Below are 19,000 nucleotides of genomic sequence, written 5' to 3' on the forward strand. Positions count from 1 at the left end.
GCACCAAAATTTCTTTCAGTTTGAAAGACATGTGTTTGCTAGGGAAGGCAGGACTCTCCCTCGGACTGGAGAATGTAAACCCCCTCCCTCTGAATTATTATAATTTTGAAATTAAGGGGGTTTTAATCGAAGATATGAGATAGGAATAACCGTTTCTTACTGGTATGTATAACAAGGCAAGAAAACAACAACTATGGAATTAATAACAAACAGAACCAGGGAGCCTGTGACAGCATTTCTGGCCGAGATGGGAAAGGATGGAGGAGAGGATTTGCTTCTCAAAGCTCTGGGGCAGTCAATCCCAGTGCCCCTGCAGGACTGAAAAGCACTAATCTAGAACAGCAGGAATGAACAAAAGATGTTGGGCTGGTGGACGAGATGTATCAGGCAATTTTTCGGCAGGAGTTGGAACTGCAGGACGTCCCAGCAGGGCAGGGCAGGGCGGGGCTTCAGCGCAGAGAAACTCAGAGCAGCGCTGAAGGAGCAGCGGGCAGCGGCAGCTGGGTGTGAGCAGAGGGTGATCGGTGCCTCTTTTAGTGAGGAAGGGGTTAATAAGGCCTTAGGTCAGTGGCTGCTCTTACGAGCAGAGCCTCACCCCAGAGGAGAAGGAGCAGCAGCTCTGTGCTGGGTCATGGGGATTTCCTCTCCTTGAGCAAGAGCAGCTCCAAACGTGTCTTCCAAAACCCAAAGCCTTGAGTAGCTGCCCACCCCCGCCCTCCTTTTTACCTGGGCCAGGCCAACCTTTTGTTTTCTAAAGCACCAACAAGTAGCTGCAGTTAGAATTTTCTAGCAATTCATGGGAAAAATTCTATAGGTAAGAAGGAACAAAAGAAAAGAAACCTAACCCCCAATAAATAGATAAATATGTAACAACAGTAAATATCTAACAGTAAATAAATATCTAATAGATAAATATCAAACAACAGTAAACATCTAACAACAGATAAATATCTAATAATATATAAATATCTAACAGTAAATATCTAACAGTAGTAATGTCTTGCACAGTTGGCTATCATGCAAAGACGAATCCTGATTATTACAAACAGTTCTTTAGGCACAGAAGAGGAATAATTTAAAACATGTTTTCATCTGCATCAGTCTCTGTATTTTCAGTTGTTTCAGGAGCAGAACCCTTAACTCTGGAGCAGTGAATGCAGGGTCCTTTGCCAGCAACTTTGACTGAGGTGAGGGTGGTCGGCAGGACTTGGAATGGTCCTCTCCACTTGGCTTGCAGAGGATCACTGTCCCACCACTTCACATAGACCCAGTGTCCAGGCTGGAAGGGATGTGCAGGTGTGTCCAGTCCTATGGGTCTGGATAGCAGGATGTAATTCTGGAGCTTCTGCAACGTGGAACCTAAAGCCATTAGATATCTCTGTAAATCCAGTTTCCCCTTCATGTGAATTTAACCTGGAACACATGGAATCTGATATGGCTGCCTGTTGTAATGCAATGGGGGTTCTTCCCTTTGTGGCAACTTCACCAGCCTGACCGGGTTACAGCGTGGCTAATAATAATAATAATAATAATAATAATAATAATGATAATAATAATAAGCGGGATGGGAATGATGGTGCCTGTGATACCCTTTTAATCCATCTGTGAACATGTGATCTGAGAGGCTGCATCCAAAGACCAGGGGGAGGGATATACACAGGGATACCCGAGGGCAAAGGTCCAAAGACAAATGAGAATTAGGGACGTGCCTAGGCATGCCTGACATGTCCTTACAAATCCCATGGTTTTAGGCTAAAGCCTCTGCATCTGCAGGGCAGGGACCAGACCTAATGTCTAAGGCCTTGCTTTTTAACAGCCTGCCTCCCAAGGTCTTAAATTTGTGCTTTCTTTATAGGGAATTTGGGCTAAATCCCAGTCCATCTCAGCCAAATCGACTACCACAGGAAGGGGCTGGATCCAGCTCTGGGGACTGCTCAGGCAGTGATTCCTGCCGGGATGAGAGAGGGTCATGGTGTCACCCTGTCCCTGTCCCCATCCCGCAGGATGGACCTTGCTGGAGCCCATGGAGAGCGGGAGCTGCTCCGGAATTCCACCTGATCCTGCCTCAAACTTGCTCCATCCATCCAACTGATCCTGCTCTGGAACACCTCCCTGATCCCACTTCATCCATCCCACACCAATCCTGTTCCATCCATTCCACGTAATCCCGCCCCACCCATCCTGTCCCAATCCCTCTCTGGAATTCCAACCAATCCTGCCCCATCCATCTCACACAAATCCTGCCCCATCCACCCTGCACCAATCCTGCCCCATCCATCCCAGCTGATCCCGCTCCAGAATCCAGCTGTGATCCCACTCCACAATTCCATCTGATCCTGCCCTGGACCCCTGCTCTGATCCAGAATCCCTCCCTGATCCCAATCAGTCCAATCCTGCCCCGATCCCTCTCTGGAATCCCACCCTCATCCCGCTCCATACCTGTGGTCAAGCTGTTGTTCCCACATCATTTCCTGCAGAAAGAGAAGATCCATGAGATTCTAGCACTGATCACACACCAGGATTAACCCCAGGATCCATCCTGAGATCTGCACAGAGGGGATCCAGAGCTGGATCCACCACTGGTACTCACTGGCTGCCATGCTGTATTCATTCCTGTCCCTCCTCCCTGTGGAGAAACAGAAGGATCAGCGTTGGTGGCACAGGATTCCCAGAACAGTGCCAGGTGGATCCATGCCCCTTCCCGACCCCCATCCTGTGTTACCGGATTGGCGCTTCCAGACAATGAATCCAATGAGGACAATGAGGATGAGGACGGCAGCGATGATGGACACAGCGACCACCACAGTGAGATTCCTGCCAGCTGTCGGCTCTGGGAAACGAGGGATGGTGAGCAGGGGGGGGGAATCCCCATTTGGGCATTCCAAATTCCCAATTCCCACATTCCACATTCCCAGCCTCACCCCAAGCGTAGATCCCAGGCTCCAACATTCCGGGATGCTCCACCCGGCACCGGTACTGCTCCCGCTCCTCCGGCTGCGCCTCGATCCTGGCCCAGGTGTGGAAGGTGCCGTCGCTGTTGGGAACGATCCCGCCCCACTCTGTCTCCTGATCCCAGATTTCATCCCCCTTCATCCAGTTGACTGCGATGGAGCTGGGGTAGAATCCGTACGCGTGGCAGGACAAGATCAGCGTCCCGTGTTCCTCTTTTCCAGACACATGGACATCAGGGGGCTCTGGAATGGGATAACGGTGAGAGACATCCATGGGATTCCATGGGAATGGGATGGGGGTGAGATCTTCCCATGGAATTGCCACTTGAATGGGACAGGGGTGAGATCTGCCCATGGAATTCCCACTGGAATTACTGCATTCCCAAGTCCTCTGTTCCCAAATCCCACATTCCCACAGGAATTCTGCTCCCACCTTTGTGGTCCAGCTCCTTCTGCCCGTATCTGACGTATTTCTGGAGCCATTCTGGGCATTCTTGCCCCAGGTAATTTGTCCACTCCTCAGCCTCGTTCTCTTCACGTTCCCAGCGCCTCCTGGTGATCTCAGCAGCGCTGTCGGCCGCCACGAATCTCCTGGATCCCAGGTCAAAGGAGACAAATTCCCCCCCGTCATAGCCACTCCGATAGAATCCACGGACACTCCCATCGGATACAAGTTCACAGCCATAAAGCCACTGTACGGTGTGGAGACCTGAGGGGATTGTACCCACAGAGACCCATGGAATTATGTCCCAGTCCCAGAGCCCCATTCCAGCCCGATGGAGCCCCAGAATCTGATGGAGACCCACAGAGCCTCATCCCAGCCCCATGGATCCACATCCCAACCCATGGATCACAAGATATCCATACCAGCCTAATGGATCCCCATCTCATCCCCTTGGCGCCCTGTGAATCCACAATCAAGCCCCAGCGATCCTATTCCAGCCCCATGGATCCCCCCACTCACCTCTGCTCTGGTTGTACCGGTCCCGTAGTGTATCCAGGTTCCAGGCATCCACATCCTGGTCCTTCACGTAGTTCTGGGTCTTCCTATCCCAATATCCCGGCTCGGCTCCATCCTCCATCCACTGTGTCAGTGGCACCGCCCGGCCCCGCTCGCTGTCGTAGCGCTCGAAGGGGATCCCATCCACAAACCCCGTGACCATGTACTGGGGGATCCCTGGGCTGGGCTCCGACACGGCCACGTGCAGGAAATGCAGGGAGTAGAGAACTGGGGGGACACGGAGATTTGGGAGCGTTGAGAGAGTTATGGATCAATGAAAGGGGAACTGGGAGAGATGGAAAGGGGGTGCATGGGGTCCCAATGTCCAGCAATGGGGGCTCAGGGGACTCCCAGTGCCAAGGAAAGGGGGATACAAGGAGTGGGAGAGGTGGGATGGGGGTTCCAGGAAAGGTGCCCAGGAAAGAGGGGTCACAAGGTGGGGAGACCCAGGATAACTGGAATGGGGGGCTCGGGGGCCCTTGATGCAGAGGAAAAGGGGGGCTGAGAAAAGCAGGAATGGGGGTCCATGGGGTCGCAGGGTCATTGGAAAAGGGGTCTGGGGCTGGGAGAGGCGAGTGGATCCCGAAGGATCAGCCTGGGAGACGGGAAAGAGACCGAGGGGATGCGGTTGGGGAGGGGACGAGGGGAAAGGGAAAATTCCAGGGAGTTCATCTGGATCCCATTGGATCCCAGCTGCGACCCCCCTGAGACCCCTGGGATGCCCGGGACTCTCTGGGACCCCGTTTCGGGAAGCGGCGGGAGTGGAAAACGGGGGGGACACAGAAAGTTGGGAAGTCCGGGGGGTCCAAAGGGCGGGACTGGGGTCTGGGAAAAGCGGGATGCACGAAAAGGGGGTGCAGGGGGGTCCCAGGCCCGGAAATGGAGATTCACGGGTGTCCCAGTGCCCAGGAATGGGGGTTCAGGGGGGTTCCCGTGCTGCGATTCGAGGTTCAAAGGGATCTGGATGTCAAAGAACGGGAAATGAGTGGGGTCCCAATGGCAGATAAGGGGGTGCAGGGGTTTTGCGGTGCTGGGGAAGGGGATACAGGGAGGTCCTGGTGCCCGGTAATTGGCGCTCAAGGGGGTCCCAGTGCCCAGGAATGGGGGTCCAGGGGGGTCCCCCGTGCCTAGGAATGGGGGTTCAGGGGGGTCCTGGTGATAGGGAAGGGGATGGGAGGGTCACAGGACTCAAAATGGGGCTATGGAGGGCTCCCCATGCCTGGGAATGAAGGTTTAGGGGGTTCCCGGTGCCTGGAAATGAATGTTCAGGGGGGTCGCGGTTTCGGGGAGTCTCACTCACCTTTCGTCGCACACCCCAGATCCCCCAGGAGCCCCAGGAGCAGCCCCAGACCCAGCACTGGACCCATCGCGCTGTTCCGCCGCAGGCCCGCCCGGCCCCGCCCCCAGAGCCGCCTCCGGCCCCGCCATTGGCGCTGCTATTTCCTTTCCACCAATGGTAACGCGATTGTTCTGTGACATCATCGGTCGCCGGGTAGATCCCGGTCTCTCAGGTTGGGACGCGGAAGCGAAAGAGACCGAGGGAGCGCGGCGGGGGGAGGGGACGGGGGAATTCCAGAGAATTCCTCTGGATCTCCGCTGCGACCCCCCTGGAGCCCTCTGAGACCCACCTGGGACCCCCTGAAACCCCCCCAGAACAGGGGAGACACAGAAATTTGGGAGATCTGGGGGTGCAAAGGTGAAGGAAAAACGCGGGTCTGGAGTCTGGGAGGGGCGGGATGCCCGAGAAGGGGATGCAGGGGGTCCCAGTAGACGTGAAGGAGGTTCAGGAGGGGGTCTCAGTACCGAATAAAGGGCTGCAGGAAGGGTCCCCATGCCCAGGAATAGGGGTTTAGGGGGTCCTGGGGTGAAGGAAAGAGGGGTGAAGGCAATGGGGGGTCCAGGGGGTCCCTGTGCCCAGGAAAGGGGTTGCACGGGTTGAGGAAAGTGGAGGGCGGGAGCTGGGAAAGGCAGGAATGGGGGTCCAGGGGGTCCCGAGGACAAGGAAAAGGGGGGCTGGGGTCTCCGAGAGGGAGAGGGTCTGGAAAGGGGGTGCGGGGGGCATTGGTGCCGGATAAGGGGGCTCAGCTGGGTGCCAGTGCTGGATAAGGGGATACATGGGGGTCCCGATGCACCAGAACTGGGGGTTCAGAGGGGTTCCGGTCCTGAATATGGGGGTTCAGGGGGTCCCGGAACTGGGGAAGGTGGTCCCGGTTCCTCCGAAATGAAGATTCAGGGCCGTCCCCGTGCGCAGGAATGGGGGTTCAGGGGAGTTCCCGTGCCGGTAAATCGGGGTTCAGGGTGGTCCTGGTGCCAAATAAGGGCGTGGGGGGATCTGGTGCTGGGGAAGGGGGTGCACGGGGGTTCCCGTTCACAGGAATAGAGGGCTGGAAGGGTCCTGGTGCAGCGGAATGGGGGTTCAGGGGGTGCGGGTTCCCAGGAATGGGGTTCAGGGGGTTCCCTTCCCGGCTTCTGGGGTTCAAGAGGTCCTGGTGCCTGAAAATGGAGGTTCAGAGGGGTCCTGGTTCCCAGAAATGGGGGTTCAGGGAGGTTTCCGTGCCCGGGAATGGGGGTTCAGGGGGGTTACAGGTGCAAGACAAGGGGGTGCAGGGGTTTTCAGGACTTGGAAGGGAGTACAGGGGGTTCCTGGTGCCCCGAAAAGAACGTTCAAGGGGAGTCTCTGTGCCCAGGAAGGGCAGGTTTGTCAGGAAATGGAAGTGCAGGGGGGTCCCCGTTCCCAGCAACGGGGGTTCAGGAGGGTCCCGGTGCCGGGGACGGTCACCGGTTCCCGGGCGGATCCCGAAGCCGCAGCTTGGGAGACGCGAAAGTGATTGGGGGAACGCGAGGAGGGGACAAAGAAAAACTTGGGAATTCTCCTGAATTCCCCCTGGGACCTCCCAGGACCCCCCGCAGGACGAGCAGGGGATGGAGAACTGGGGTGGACGCAGAGACTGGGGGGTCTGGGGGCGTCCAAGGGTCAGGAGCAGAACTGGTAGATTCAGGAAGGGTCCAAGTTTCAAGGAAGGGACTGGGAGAGGCGGGATGGGGGATCCAGGAGTCCCTGTGCACAAGAATGGGGGTCCAGGGGGTCCCTGGGTCACGGAAAAGGGTGAGCTGGGGCAGGGAGAGGCGGGCGGATCCTGGGGACGCAATTTGGGAGATGCGAAAACGAGATGGGAGTAAAGGGGAATTCCAGGGAATTCATCTGGATCCCACTGGATCCCCGCTGAGACCCCCTAGGACCCCGGGGGACCCCCTGGAACCCCGTTCCAGGAAACGCCGGGAATGGAGAAATGGGGAGACGCAGAAATTTGGGAGATCTGGGGGTCCAAAAGCCGAGGAAAAGGGCGGATCTGGGAATGGGAGTGCAGGGGGCTCCCAGGGCACTGCAGGGGGTGCGGGGGGATCCCAGTCCCGGGTATAGGGGTGCAGGGGGGTCCCGGTGCTGGGGAAGGGAGTACGGGGGAGTCCCCGTAACCAAAACCGAGGGTTCAGGGGTTCCAGTGCTGGGGAATGCGTGTTAAGGGGGAGTTTCCTTCCCGGAATTCAGGGCTCAAGGGGGTTCTGGTTACCGAAAATGGGGGTTCAAGGGGTGCCGGTGACCAGAAATTGGGGTTCAAGGGGATCTCCGTGCCAGAAGAGGGGCTACGGGGTGTCCCTGTCCTGGGGAAGGAGGTACAGGTGGGTCCCGGTGCTGGGGAAGGGGATTTTTGGGGGTCACACGACCTAAAATGGGGATTCCGGGGGATCTCGTGCCCGAGAACGGAGTTTTAGGGGGCTCCCGGTGCCCGAAAATGGAAATTTAGGGGGATCCTGGTGCCCAGGAATTGCGATTCAGGGGGGTCCCGGTTTCGGAGGGTCTCACTCACCTTTTGTCGCGCCCCCCGGGCCCCCCAGAAGCCCCAAGAGCAGCCCCAGACCCAGCGCTGGAGCCATCGCTGCCGTCCCCGGTCGCAGCTGTGGCGCCGCTCGAGAGATGCGAAAGTGAAAGTGCCCGAGGGAGCGCGGGAAGGAGGGGAAAAGGGGGAATTCCAGGAAATTCACCTGGATCCGCTCCTGGGACACCTCTGGATCCCTCAGAGATCCACCTGGGACCCTACACAGCCGCGCACTGCGGGACCCCCGGGCCGGGCTGTGCTGCGCTCCCGGACCCTGCGCTCGAACTCTGCCCGGAACCCGCCGGGTTCGGCCCGGAGCGGGGGGAGCACCGCGATCCAATTTTTCCTGCGGGTGCTGATCCCACCCCTGGCGGAGCAGGACTGGGCGCTGTGACCCCGATCTCTGATTCCCAATCTCCTTCTTTCTCTCCCTCTCCTGTTCTCTCCCTTTCCTTTGGGTGATCATACATCCCAGAGCAGCTGGAGAGCCCCGTGCCCAGTTCGGGTTTCCCAGGAAAAGGAGGCCTGGGGGTGAGGTGCCCTGGGCTGGCCGGGAATGGGGCTCTGGGGGTCCCCGGGGTGACGGAAACAGGAGATCCAGGGGCTGGCAGAGAAAGATTCCCGGGAAAGGGGGTGCAGGGGAGTCCCAGTGCCCAGGAATGGGGCAGGGCGGCTGCTGGGAAGGGACTGGGACAGACTGGGACACCGAGGTACACCAGGACTGGGACAAGAACTCACTGGGAGCAGAACTGGGGCACTAGGGATCACACTGGGATATACTGGGACCACACTGAGGGCTACTGGGAGCATGCAGGGGACAAGTGAGATACACTGGGAGAGACTACTAGTGGTTTGAATCATCTTGGAATTTACTGGAATCATGCTGGGAATGATCAGATCTGTAGTAGGGGTGAATAAGACAAACTGGAATAATGCAGTTGTAACTGGGATCATACTGAGAGCAGCTGTCCCAGGCTGGGGTCATACTGGGACTGACAGTGTCACACTGCCAGTGACTAGCATAGTACTGGGAGTAACTGGGATCATACTGGAAGTGACAGGGATCAAATCGGACTCATAGTGGGAGTATCTGGGAGTTACTGGGATCATACTGGGGTGACTGGATTTATACTGGATACCACTGGGGCCACAGCGGGGGCAAATGGCATCACAGAAGGTGTGACTGGGTTCATACTGAAAATGACTGGGGCCACACTGAACTCTTACTGAGAGGGACTGAGAGTGAAAGGAACCATACTGGGAATGACTGGGAGCCACTTGGGCTATGTTTGGGGCAATTGGGATCCTACCTGGAGTGATTTGGAACATACTGGCAATGATCGGGATCATATAGGGGGTGACTGGGAACCACCGGGGAGGCGGCGGCGGAGCTCGGAGGCGGCCCCAGCGCAGGTGGGAGCCGCGCTCGGTTGTGCGGGGGCTCGGGGCTCGCTGCGGGCCGAGGGGGCGGCAGGGGGCTCTGGCGGGTTGGTTGTGCCGGTGCCGGCCCCTGTTGGCGCTGGGCTGAGGGCGCTGCGGGAGCGGCTGCCCGCGGTCTCCTTCCCGCTGGGGCCTCGGCAGGAGCCGGTGCCGGAGCAGCGCTGGCTCGTCCCGGTTCCTGAGGGTAGTACACAGGTGTCTGCCCCGTCCTAGGGACGCTGCGCTGGGGCCGCCTCCGCGCTCCGCCGCGGCCGCTGCCGGACCCGCACAGACGCTGCGGAAATGGCGCCTTTGCTGCGCCAGGGGCGCCTCGCCTGCGGCACTGGGGTGGGGCTTGTCCCCGCTCTGCCCAATCAGAGCGCGAGAACGAGGAATGACGGCAGAATCAGCCAATCGCAGCGAGGGGCGGGCTCTGCACACGGCACGGACTCCCCCTGCCTTTCCCCGAGCTCCGCCATTTCTCGGAAACGTCACCTGAGGGGGGCCCTGGCGCCGCCGGGAGCTCGGGGTGAGTCCAGGATGGAGACGGGACCCACCTGCAGCCTCTGTAGGAGCCCCGGCCGGAGCACGGGATGACTGAGAGAGGCCAAAACCTCTCTGTCTCTTCCCTCCTCACACTGCGCAGGGAACAGAACACATAAGGAAAGGCTCGAGGGTCTTGATAAGGGCGGGGAGAGTTTAATCACTGGTCAATACACCTGACTTGGGGAAATTAATTGAATTTATTATTGTGATAAATGTGATTCGTGCTAATTGTAGTTATATTAGCAAAATTGTATTTAGATCAATAGAAGATAATTGTTACAGAGTGAGGGGGGAGATGGGTGAGACAGGACAAAGGACATCTTCCAGATGTTGGGAGTCGAAGGAGGATGTTGGAAGCGAATAGTAGAAGGACGTAGGTCTGTCTGATAAGCAGCATCTAGAAATAGAGTTTTGACCTGGAAATGGGCCAAAATGGGACGATTCCAAGCATGGGATTTAATTCAAGTCTTGTTATGGAAAACATCTGCTCAGTCACACAGTGGGCATGCACTACCTGCAGGTCACACAGCGGACACTGATGAAGATGATGAGCCTTCATCAGAAATAAGACCCTCAAAAGGCTGAGAGACCCCCTAACCCATTAGTAGAACATACACCATACAACATAGTGATGTAGATTTTAGGAACAGAAACTAGGAGGAGTTTTCTAGAAACTTCTGTAGCATATAGTATATAAATAGGATTTTTGGCCTTGATGCTTTGGTTCGTGAGGAATGGGAGCCACTCCCCGTATCCCTGGTTGGTTTTGCTTATGCTTTATATGAACCTCAATTATACTAAATTATATTCTCAAATATATGCATTTTGATTGTATTCATCTCCAATACTTTAATTGTATCCATTTATAATTGTTACTATTAAAAATTTGCTGCTACATTTAATCTTGTTGCTTGATAAATTGGAAATATGGAACGTCATTCATAACATTATCAAACAAGTCAGAGCAAGAGAATGAGAAAATAATTCTTACGAAAACATCTTCCCCTCACCCTTCCCGAATTTCCCGTTATTCTCCATTCCCTCCCCTGTCCCCACACAGGGGATGGGGGTCACAGTCAGATCGTGTCACTGTTCCCGGTTCCTGTCTGCAGTACAGAGGTGGCTGCCCTGTCCCCGGGACTGTACCTTGGAAGGTTCAGACTTTTCGCTCTGTCCACTCCATCTCCCCCTCCAATGTTGTCACCATCCGCTATTAATGCAGAGCGGGGGTCGTGATGGTTCTTTTGATCTCAAAGGTGCAAACAGGCAAAATGCAGGGGACAAAATCAGTTTATTCAACAACAGAAAATCAGTTTAGTCAACAACAGCAATGCATTTCATCAAATGCCAACAATTCAGTTACGGTAAAGGGGAGAGGTACAGGATAAGGAAAGGGGAAGGAAAGGAAGGGATGGGAGAATAGCTACCAACAGACGAGACGGGCGTCCTCACGGGTCATCCGATAGACGAGTCCTCGTCCGTGGGGAGATCTCAGGGGTCTTCATCAGTGGAGAGATCTCAAAGGGTCTTTCCCAGAGGGTCGCTCTTTTATAGTCCTTCTCCAAAGCGAGTGGCCTCTGGGCAAGAGGTGGGAAGATTTATGGACCATTGTGTGGTGCTGCAGGAGACAGGTACGGACAAGCAGTCCTCAGTTGGTACAACACAGTCTCTGGTTGGTGCCACAACAGCACAGTCCAGTGAACACAATACACCAGCACACAGTCACGAGCATCCACCTGGCCCGGCCAGTAAACCATTGTCCAGAGTCAGCCTGGGTGGGGTCCTCGAGGTCTCCTTGCGACGGTCGGGAGGCAAAATCGAGGGGAACTTCGGACCGACCCTTACACCTCCAGACTCACTCAAGCACTCTCCCAGTTACACTCAGCATCCCCACGCTCCTTCCCAGTTACATCGAGCACCCCCAAACTCCCTCCCAGTGCCCACCAGCACCTCCGGAACCCCATAACTTCCTCCTCAGCATCCTTCAAATCCCTTCCCAGCCCTTCCAGACCCCGAGGCCCTCTCCCCATTTAGACCAGGCTCTCTCCAACTCCCTCCCAGTTATTCCCAGCACATCCCAGTGCCTCCCCCGTGTCCCAGTGCTGTCTCAGCGGCTGCTCCAGGTTGACGTGCTCCACCTGGCGGGTGTAGTTGACCCCAAGCCAGAGGTGGTTTCCAGAAGCACCAGGAGCTGGTGGGTCCATTCGCCGGTGGCGACCACGTCGGTGGCAACCACGTGCTCCGAGAGCTCCTGCTGGCCCTGGAACCATCTCATGGATGTGGGCAGAGTAGAAGTCCATCACGGAGCAGAGCAGGCGGCCGGGACCGGGCTGGGAGTTCGAGGGCACCAGCGAGATGGAGACATTGGGAGGCACTGGGAGAGAGTGGGGACGCCTGGGATCAGCTTGGGGGAACTGGGAGAGAGAGGGGAGGGGTGGTGTGGAACTGAGAAGGACTGGGAATGGGCTAGGAGAGACTGGAAATAGACTGGGAGGGACTAGGAATGGACTGGGAATACACTGGGGGTGGACTGGGAGAGACAGGAATGGATTGAGAGGGAACTGGGAGAGTGGGTAGAGGTCTGAATTTGAAATGAGAATGAACTGAGATCAGACTCGGAATGGACTGGGAATGGGCTGAGAAGGTGCGGGAGGGACTGGGGCCTCACTGGGGGGTACTGGGGCAGCACTGGGAGGATCTGGGGGAAAAGCGCCCGGCCCTGGGAGGCCGAGTCCAGCGCGGGGCACTCGGCGCTGCGGATCTGCCTGGCAACTGATGAGTCACCAGAGAGCCGCGCTCTGATTGGCTGAGAGGCGTCAGTTCCAACCATGCATGAGACAAATGCGCGGGGGGGCACCAGGATGGACTGGGAGAGCCACGGAGGCCACTGGGAGGGATGGGAGGCCCCGGGAATCGGCACATGTACGCCAGGGGCTCTGGGGTGATTCCCAGGGAGGTTTTGAGGGGCCCCAGGGTCATTGCCAGGGCAGGGCCTGTGGGGACACGCTCTGCCCCACGCTCACGTCTGCGCTCCACGAGGAACGGGGCGTACAAGTCGTAGTTGTACCTGCAGGATGTGTCCACCCGAGCCCGATAATACTCCAGTAATTCCGGGTCGCTGTTTCGGTACTGGGCCAGTTGCTCCCCATGCGGGGTGTCCCCTACGTAAAGCCCCATATCGCTGCCGAAGTGTGCGAGCTGCTCCCGGTTGTAAATGTGCCTCAGCACGAACCTCACCTTCTCCGTGCCGTTAATGAAGTGACACTCGCACTTTCCCATCCTCTGGAACACCGCTGTGTGTGCAGGACACAGCTCAGGGGGTGCCTCCTCGTCACCCCCCCAGAGGTCCGGGGGCCACCCCGGATCCCCACCCCGCACCCCCTGTGCCCCACGGCCGCCATGGGACCCTCCTGCCCGAGCTCCCACTTCCTCTTTCCCACCCTTCCCCCAATTTCCTTGTTCTCATCCTCTCCCCTCCCACCTCCAGCCGCTTCCCGAATCACTTTTGGGGTCCCATTCCTTCCCCTTTCCCACCCATTTCTTCCAATCCCCAACCCTCTCTCCCTCGATTTTGAGGTCCCACCCTCCCCTTTTCCCCACTTTCCGACCCTCTCCCACCCCTTCCTCACGTTCCCCAATCCTCAGCCCCTCTCGCTCTTCCTTTGGGGGTCCCCTCCTCCTCCTCCTCCTCCTCCCCCTTCCATTTCGGGCTCCCACTGCCCCCTTTCCCCCTTCTCCCCTCCCGCTCACCCGAGAGCTCTGCGCCCGCACCAGGGGGGGCTCCCAGCACCACCAGTACGGCCCCAGCTGCCGTCACTCGCCCCGTGGCCAGCGCCAGCAGGTGCCGCCAGCCCCACAGCAGCCGCTGGGGCTGCACTGGGAGCACCAGGCCGGAGCAGGGCCGGGCTCAGCAGCGCCGCGCGCTCTGATTGGCTGAGAGCACTTTTGGGGACCCGTTTTTCTGAGGCTCCCTCTGGCAACTGAGGAGTCATCAACTCTTCGCACTTTGATTTGCCGCAGCGCGCTCCGGCTGCTTTTGGATCGCAGCTCCGGGTGGGGTTTCTTTGCGGAGGGGGAACCTTGGGGCGCTGGGCAGGTGGGAGCTCAGGTGTGCCCAGAAATGTGTGCCCAGGTGGGTGCGGGATCTCAGGGTGCCCATGGCGAGGGCTGGCCCGATGCCAGGCACCCCCCAAAGCCGCTCTGTCCCTGCCCTCGGCAGCCGCAGAGGGGACAAAAAATGGAACCGAGAGTTCCTGGGTGGGGATAAGGACCGGGAGAGATCCTTCAGCAAACTCCGGCACGGGAACAACAGACCCAGCCTGGGCACAGCGAGGGAATTTATTACCAACCAAATCACAGCAACATAAAGAGGAGGGAAAGAAATCTCTCCAATAGCTTCCTCTCACTCAACGGGGATCACCAGGACCACGGATCACCAGGGCTCTGCCCAACAGGGGTCACTGGGGATCATCCAACACCGATCCTCCCATGGGGGATGGAGCTGGAGCAGAGCACGAAGCTCTTCCCACACTCGGGGCACTCACAGGGCTTCCCTTAGTGGTGACTCCGTTGGTGTTGGGTCAAGTGAGAGCTCCGGGTCCCTTCGTGTCTCCATGACTCGATCGGGCCTTCCCCTGGTGGGCACTGATGGGTGATGAGCTCAGAATTCCACATTCCAGGTCTTCCCACATTCCAGGCCGTTCCCTGGTGTGGATCTTGCGGTGCTTGGTGAGGTTGGAGCTCCAGCTGAAGCTCTTCCCACATTTCCCACACCCATAGGGTCATTCCCCAGTGTGGATGTTCTGGTGTTCCCTCAGGTGGGAGCTGTAGTGGAAGCTCTTCTCGCATTCCAAGCACTTGTGGGGATTTTCTTCCTCCTCCATCCAGCCGTGGCTTGGGAATGACAAATCCTGGTTTGGGGAGAAAAACAAGGTGGGGGCTCCTCGGGCTGGGGGCTCCTCCTGCCCAAATCCATCTCTAGAATGTAGGAGGTGTCTTGCGTCCATGAAATTCTCCAAAATATCAAGATTCAGCCAAAAAAAGCTCCCAAGGTGTTCCCCATCTCTGATCTCTCCACTTTGGGGTTCCAGAGGTTTCTCTTCCCTGGGATGATGGGGGTCCAATGGCTCCAGGGGTTCCCCCTTCTCCAGGGTCCTTCTTAGAGATGATCTAGGGGCTTTTGGGTGTCCATGGGGTCCCTTCTTCACTGATGCCTCACTTTGAGATCCCTGGGATCCCAGGGGTCCCTCCTCTCCAGACTCCCCCCCTTTCCAGGCTGCCGGAGATCACCCCTCTCTGCTGTCCGTACTCTGGAGGTCCCAGGGGTTCCTCTCCTCTGCTCTCCCGGGGTCCCCAGGACCAATGTCCTCCCCCCTGCCGACAATGGGCAATGGCCACATGGACCCCCAGAAGATTCCCCCAAGGGGCTCAGCTTTGGGGTCCTGCAAGATCCAAACATACACACAGAAAAAAACCTCCCAGTGATACCAGGCGATATTTGGGGTTCAATTCCTCAATCTGCGAGCTCCAAACACACCCCAATAAAAAAAAACCCTCTCAGGGACCCCCCGATAGATTTGGGACCAGCTTTCCCTCCCCGCTCACCTGCAGGATGCCGTGGGGGCGACGGGGGGCACAGGAACCTCCTGTTTCTCCTTCTCTGCCTGCTCCTGCTCCTCCTCTTACTGCTCCTCCTTTTCCTATCTTCCTCCTCCTCTTCCTACTCCTCCTCCTTCCTAATCCCACCTCCTCCCCAGTTTCTCCGTTCTGTAAATTGAGAGTGGAGAACTTTGCTTGTTTTTAGAACTAGAACAAAGATCCCAGATGGAACAAGCCTTGCTGGTTTTAGTCAGAAGCATCAGTGACTAAAGGTCACGTTTCCTTTGGTTTTGTCCCTTCCTTGTTCCCACTCAGTGTTCAGGCTGGACTATGGGGTGTCCTTGTTTGCTGCATTTTCAGAGTTCCTCTTGGATCCTTCGGGCAGTAGGCTGTGCCCTGGAGGATTCTTTGTGCTCCTTTGGGACACAGAGAACCTTCCAAGCGTTCTTTCCGTGAGCTGCTGCTGTGATGTCACAGGAGCGTTGCCACATCCCAGTGCTGCTCCCGTTGCTGTGGGACACAGAGGCCTCAGTGCCCAGAGGCTCTGGGTGCCTGCTGACTGCCGGAGGATCCTCCTGCCCGAGGCATTCTCGGCAGCCAGCCCAGCCCTGACCCGTGTCCGTGTGTGCCTGCAGGGGTGCAGCCTGCAGACGTGTGCAGCGCGGCCACAATGATCCAGCAAGTGGTTGCTGCAGTTTGCACTCTGTACTCTGTGGCTTATTCGGGGTATTTTTTAACCCACTTGGCAAGTAAGTCGAGGTTTTATCTCGGTGCAGCATCTGTGGCTTTGGGCTTGCTGTGTGCTTTCTGTTCTTCCTCTGGACCTTTGAGTTGACTTTGTAACCAAATTGCCATGAAGACACCGTTGGTTTGGGAGAGCTCCTGCCAGCAGCTGCAGCTGGAAAAGGGGGTGTCTGCAGCCAGCGAGGCGTTTGCAATGAGGCCTGGGGGGTTCTGTTCCCTCGAGCAGGGCGTCTGTGGCAGTGGAGCCTGGAACTCCCTTTGTTTGCTGGTCCAGCCAAGAACTGACACAGCCCAGGATTTTGTGCTGTTCTCTTGCTTGCTCTGTGAAGGGACTGTGGCTCCTGGAGGGATGCTGTGAAAGCAAAATGTTCTCTTGGGGTTGCCTTGCTCCGTGGCATTTCCCACCACGGGCAATTTTTTTCCTACCAGCATCTGGTTCATGTTCCCTTTCCCATTGCAGGGCACCTCATGCGTGGATCCCAAGCAGCTCCTCCTTCGGTGAGTGGGAAGAAACCTCTGGTGCTCAGAATTGTGCAGCAAGTTGTGAGCTCTGTGTGTGGCAGCCGAGTGCCATCCTGGGAGGCTGAAGGAAAGTTCCTGTCAGGGTCTTTGCAGCAGCAGCAGCAAAGGGATCCCTGTCAGTTTTCTCCTTTTCTGCTGAAGAGTTTTAGAAGAGCTGCAGGTCTGGTTTTGCAGGCAGAGGATTTGCCTTAGCCATGGTGAAATATCGAATTCCCAACAATAAGTGGCAATGTCACTTTTAGCCCATTGTGTGAACAACTCTGAACTCTGTTTCTGCTTCGTGCAGCTGGATGTGTAGCTGAGGATAAATAAGGTGGTAACTGAGACAGAACTTCCTGTCCCTCACGCTGCTGTCTGTCCTCAGGGCACCAAAGCTGCATCAGCACCTCCTCTGGCTCCCTCTGCTTCCAAAGAGGAAGAAGACAGCAGTGAGCTTCCCGCTGTTCTGGGGGACGAGGGCGAACACCCCGTGGTTTGGGAATACAACAGCAAGGCTCCCGCAGTGTGGGACAAGGACAGTGGACATCTCCCGGCACGGGAGGAGGATGGTGGATGTCCCCTGGCATGGGACAAGGATAGAAAAGCTCCCATGGCGTTGGATGAGGGCCACGGTCATATCCCGGTGTGGGATGAGGACAGAGGACATCCTGTGGCTCGGGAAGAGGAGGGTGAACATATCCCAGCACGGGATGTGGATGGTGAACGTCTCGCGGCTTGGAAAGATGATGGAGAACCTGCAGCATCTCGGGAAGAGGACGACGAACCTGCCTCTGCTTGGGAAGAGGACACTGAACCTCCCTCCGCTGCGGGATCCTGTGCTGAACATTCTGACAGCAGCACAGCCCTGCAGCCAGAGGGGACAGGGGAGCGGTGCCTGATGCAGCTGAGTACGTCTGTTCTGTTCCTGTGTGCCAGAGCAGGGTGCTGTGTGTGTGTCTCAGCATGAGCTGCACCCAGTGCTGCTCTGCAGCTGAATGTCACCGAGTCATTCATTGTCCTTCCCCAGCTGACACCAAGGGGCTCATGGCCCCAGGGAGTGGGGCTGCATTCTGGCTCTGCTGCAAGGAGGGGGTCTCCATCTGGGAGGGAGCATCTTCCACGTGGTTTCTTTCAGGGAACATCGTGAGCGTGGGGGAGCCTGCTGAGAAATACCTGGGACTGGAGCAGATTGGCCAAGGGTAAGTGCATGGCAGGTCCTTCTGCACAAGCACGGCCCAGGTATTTTGCTGGAGTCAGGAGAGCTCCAAACACCTTCAGACACTGGGGTATGATCCTGCTGTCTCTCAGTCCTGGTCAGAATTGATAACTGTGGTCAGAAGGCACAGTCAAAGGCCCCTGAGGCTGGCAGTGTCCTGCCTGCAGCAAGGAGCAGGACCTGCAAGATCTTCTGTGCCTGGAATTTGATTGCCCTAAAGAGCAACTCACCATCTGGTGACTCTCAGAAAACAGTTCTCAAGAAGAACTAATAAGTGCTTTTTTCAGCACAGGTAATAAACCCCATACATTCAGTAACAGACACAGAGCTGCTGCACTCGAGGGGAAAATGCATCACCTGCCTGATGGCAGGGCCCTTGTGGATCCTGCAAGTCTTAGGCAGGAAATGCAAAAGGATGAAATACATTCTTTTCCAGTTCTTTAGACACCCACCCCCCACCTCAGGTTTTGAACTAAAGGGATTCAGTGTGGACATTCACTCCAGCCCTTTTCCTTCGTGTTGGGCTCAGTTTTCTCTTGCACACCTTGCCTGGCAGACGGCTGGTGGCTGCTGCACTGCTGTTTGAAGGGTCGATGTACTCAGGTGTTTTGTGAATGCTGCAGGCAGCAAAGATCTCCTGTCTGGGCTGCCTTTCATTCCCAGGGCCTAAAGCTCTGATTCTTTCTTCTCTGCTGTTTTGTCTCCAGGGCTTTTGGAACTGTTTATAAAGGACTCGACAGGGCCACTGGAGGAGAGGTCAGTGCCACCACGTCCAGCACGTCTGGCAGCTCTCGAGGGCTTTCCCCTCTGCTGGGGGCTGTGGCTGCAGCTTCGGGGGCCCAGCAGAGCTTTCCTGCACAGGCTGCTCCTCTGAAGGCAGAGCAGTGTCAGCCTTCAGAACACAGCTGGGACAGACTTGGTGCTTCTGAAGTGCCCAGAGGAATGCAAGGAGGGCAGTGGTGTCTGTCAGAGCCGGACACCATGGCTTGGTCTTCATATCTAAAACCATGAATGCATCAGCAGGTGGAATTGAGGCTCAATTTATCTTCATCCCAGCCTTGGACAGGAACACTATTTAGCAGTTTTTCCTTCCTGCTTTTCATCTTCAAAGGCCTAATTAGGCCTAATTAGGGAGAGATCCTGCTTGGGC

At 56.7% G+C, this 19,000-nt stretch overlaps 2 protein-coding genes and 1 pseudogene across 6 annotated transcripts in view; all 3 read right to left on the reverse strand.

Annotated features, from left to right (window-relative positions):
- Window positions 1-19,000, reverse strand: part of LOC148218027 (uncharacterized) — a 775,474-nt gene that overhangs the window by 710,670 nt on the left and 45,804 nt on the right. The gene's annotated exons all lie outside the window — the stretch shown is intronic.
- LOC148218030 (class I histocompatibility antigen, F10 alpha chain-like) lies at window positions 885-9,702 on the reverse strand. 5 transcript variants are annotated; one of them, XM_088158144.1, is made up of 8 exons: window positions 7,818-9,702; window positions 3,916-4,179; window positions 3,385-3,660; window positions 2,922-3,194; window positions 2,723-2,830; window positions 2,591-2,626; window positions 2,440-2,471; window positions 885-1,345 (listed from the first exon to the last, which is right to left on the reverse strand). In XM_088158144.1, the coding sequence occupies exons 1-7, from the start codon at window positions 8,290-8,292 to the stop codon at window positions 2,446-2,448; spliced, it is 1,458 nt and encodes a 485-aa protein (XP_088014270.1). In that variant the 5' UTR covers window positions 8,293-9,702; the 3' UTR covers window positions 885-1,345; window positions 2,440-2,445. The 5 variants fall into 5 exon arrangements, 2 of the variants coding, with proteins under 2 accessions (XP_088014270.1, XP_088014269.1); XM_088158143.1 differs by having other exon boundaries at window positions 885-1,359; XR_015800614.1 differs by having other exon boundaries at window positions 2,591-2,830.
- Window positions 11,419-13,076, reverse strand: LOC148218031 (class II histocompatibility antigen, B-L beta chain-like; annotated as a pseudogene).

The sequence above is a fragment of the Sturnus vulgaris genome, unplaced genomic scaffold, assembly GCF_052056855.1.
Source record: "Sturnus vulgaris isolate bStuVul1 unplaced genomic scaffold, bStuVul1.hap1 Scaffold_195, whole genome shotgun sequence".
NCBI lineage: Eukaryota > Metazoa > Chordata > Aves > Passeriformes > Sturnidae > Sturnus > Sturnus vulgaris.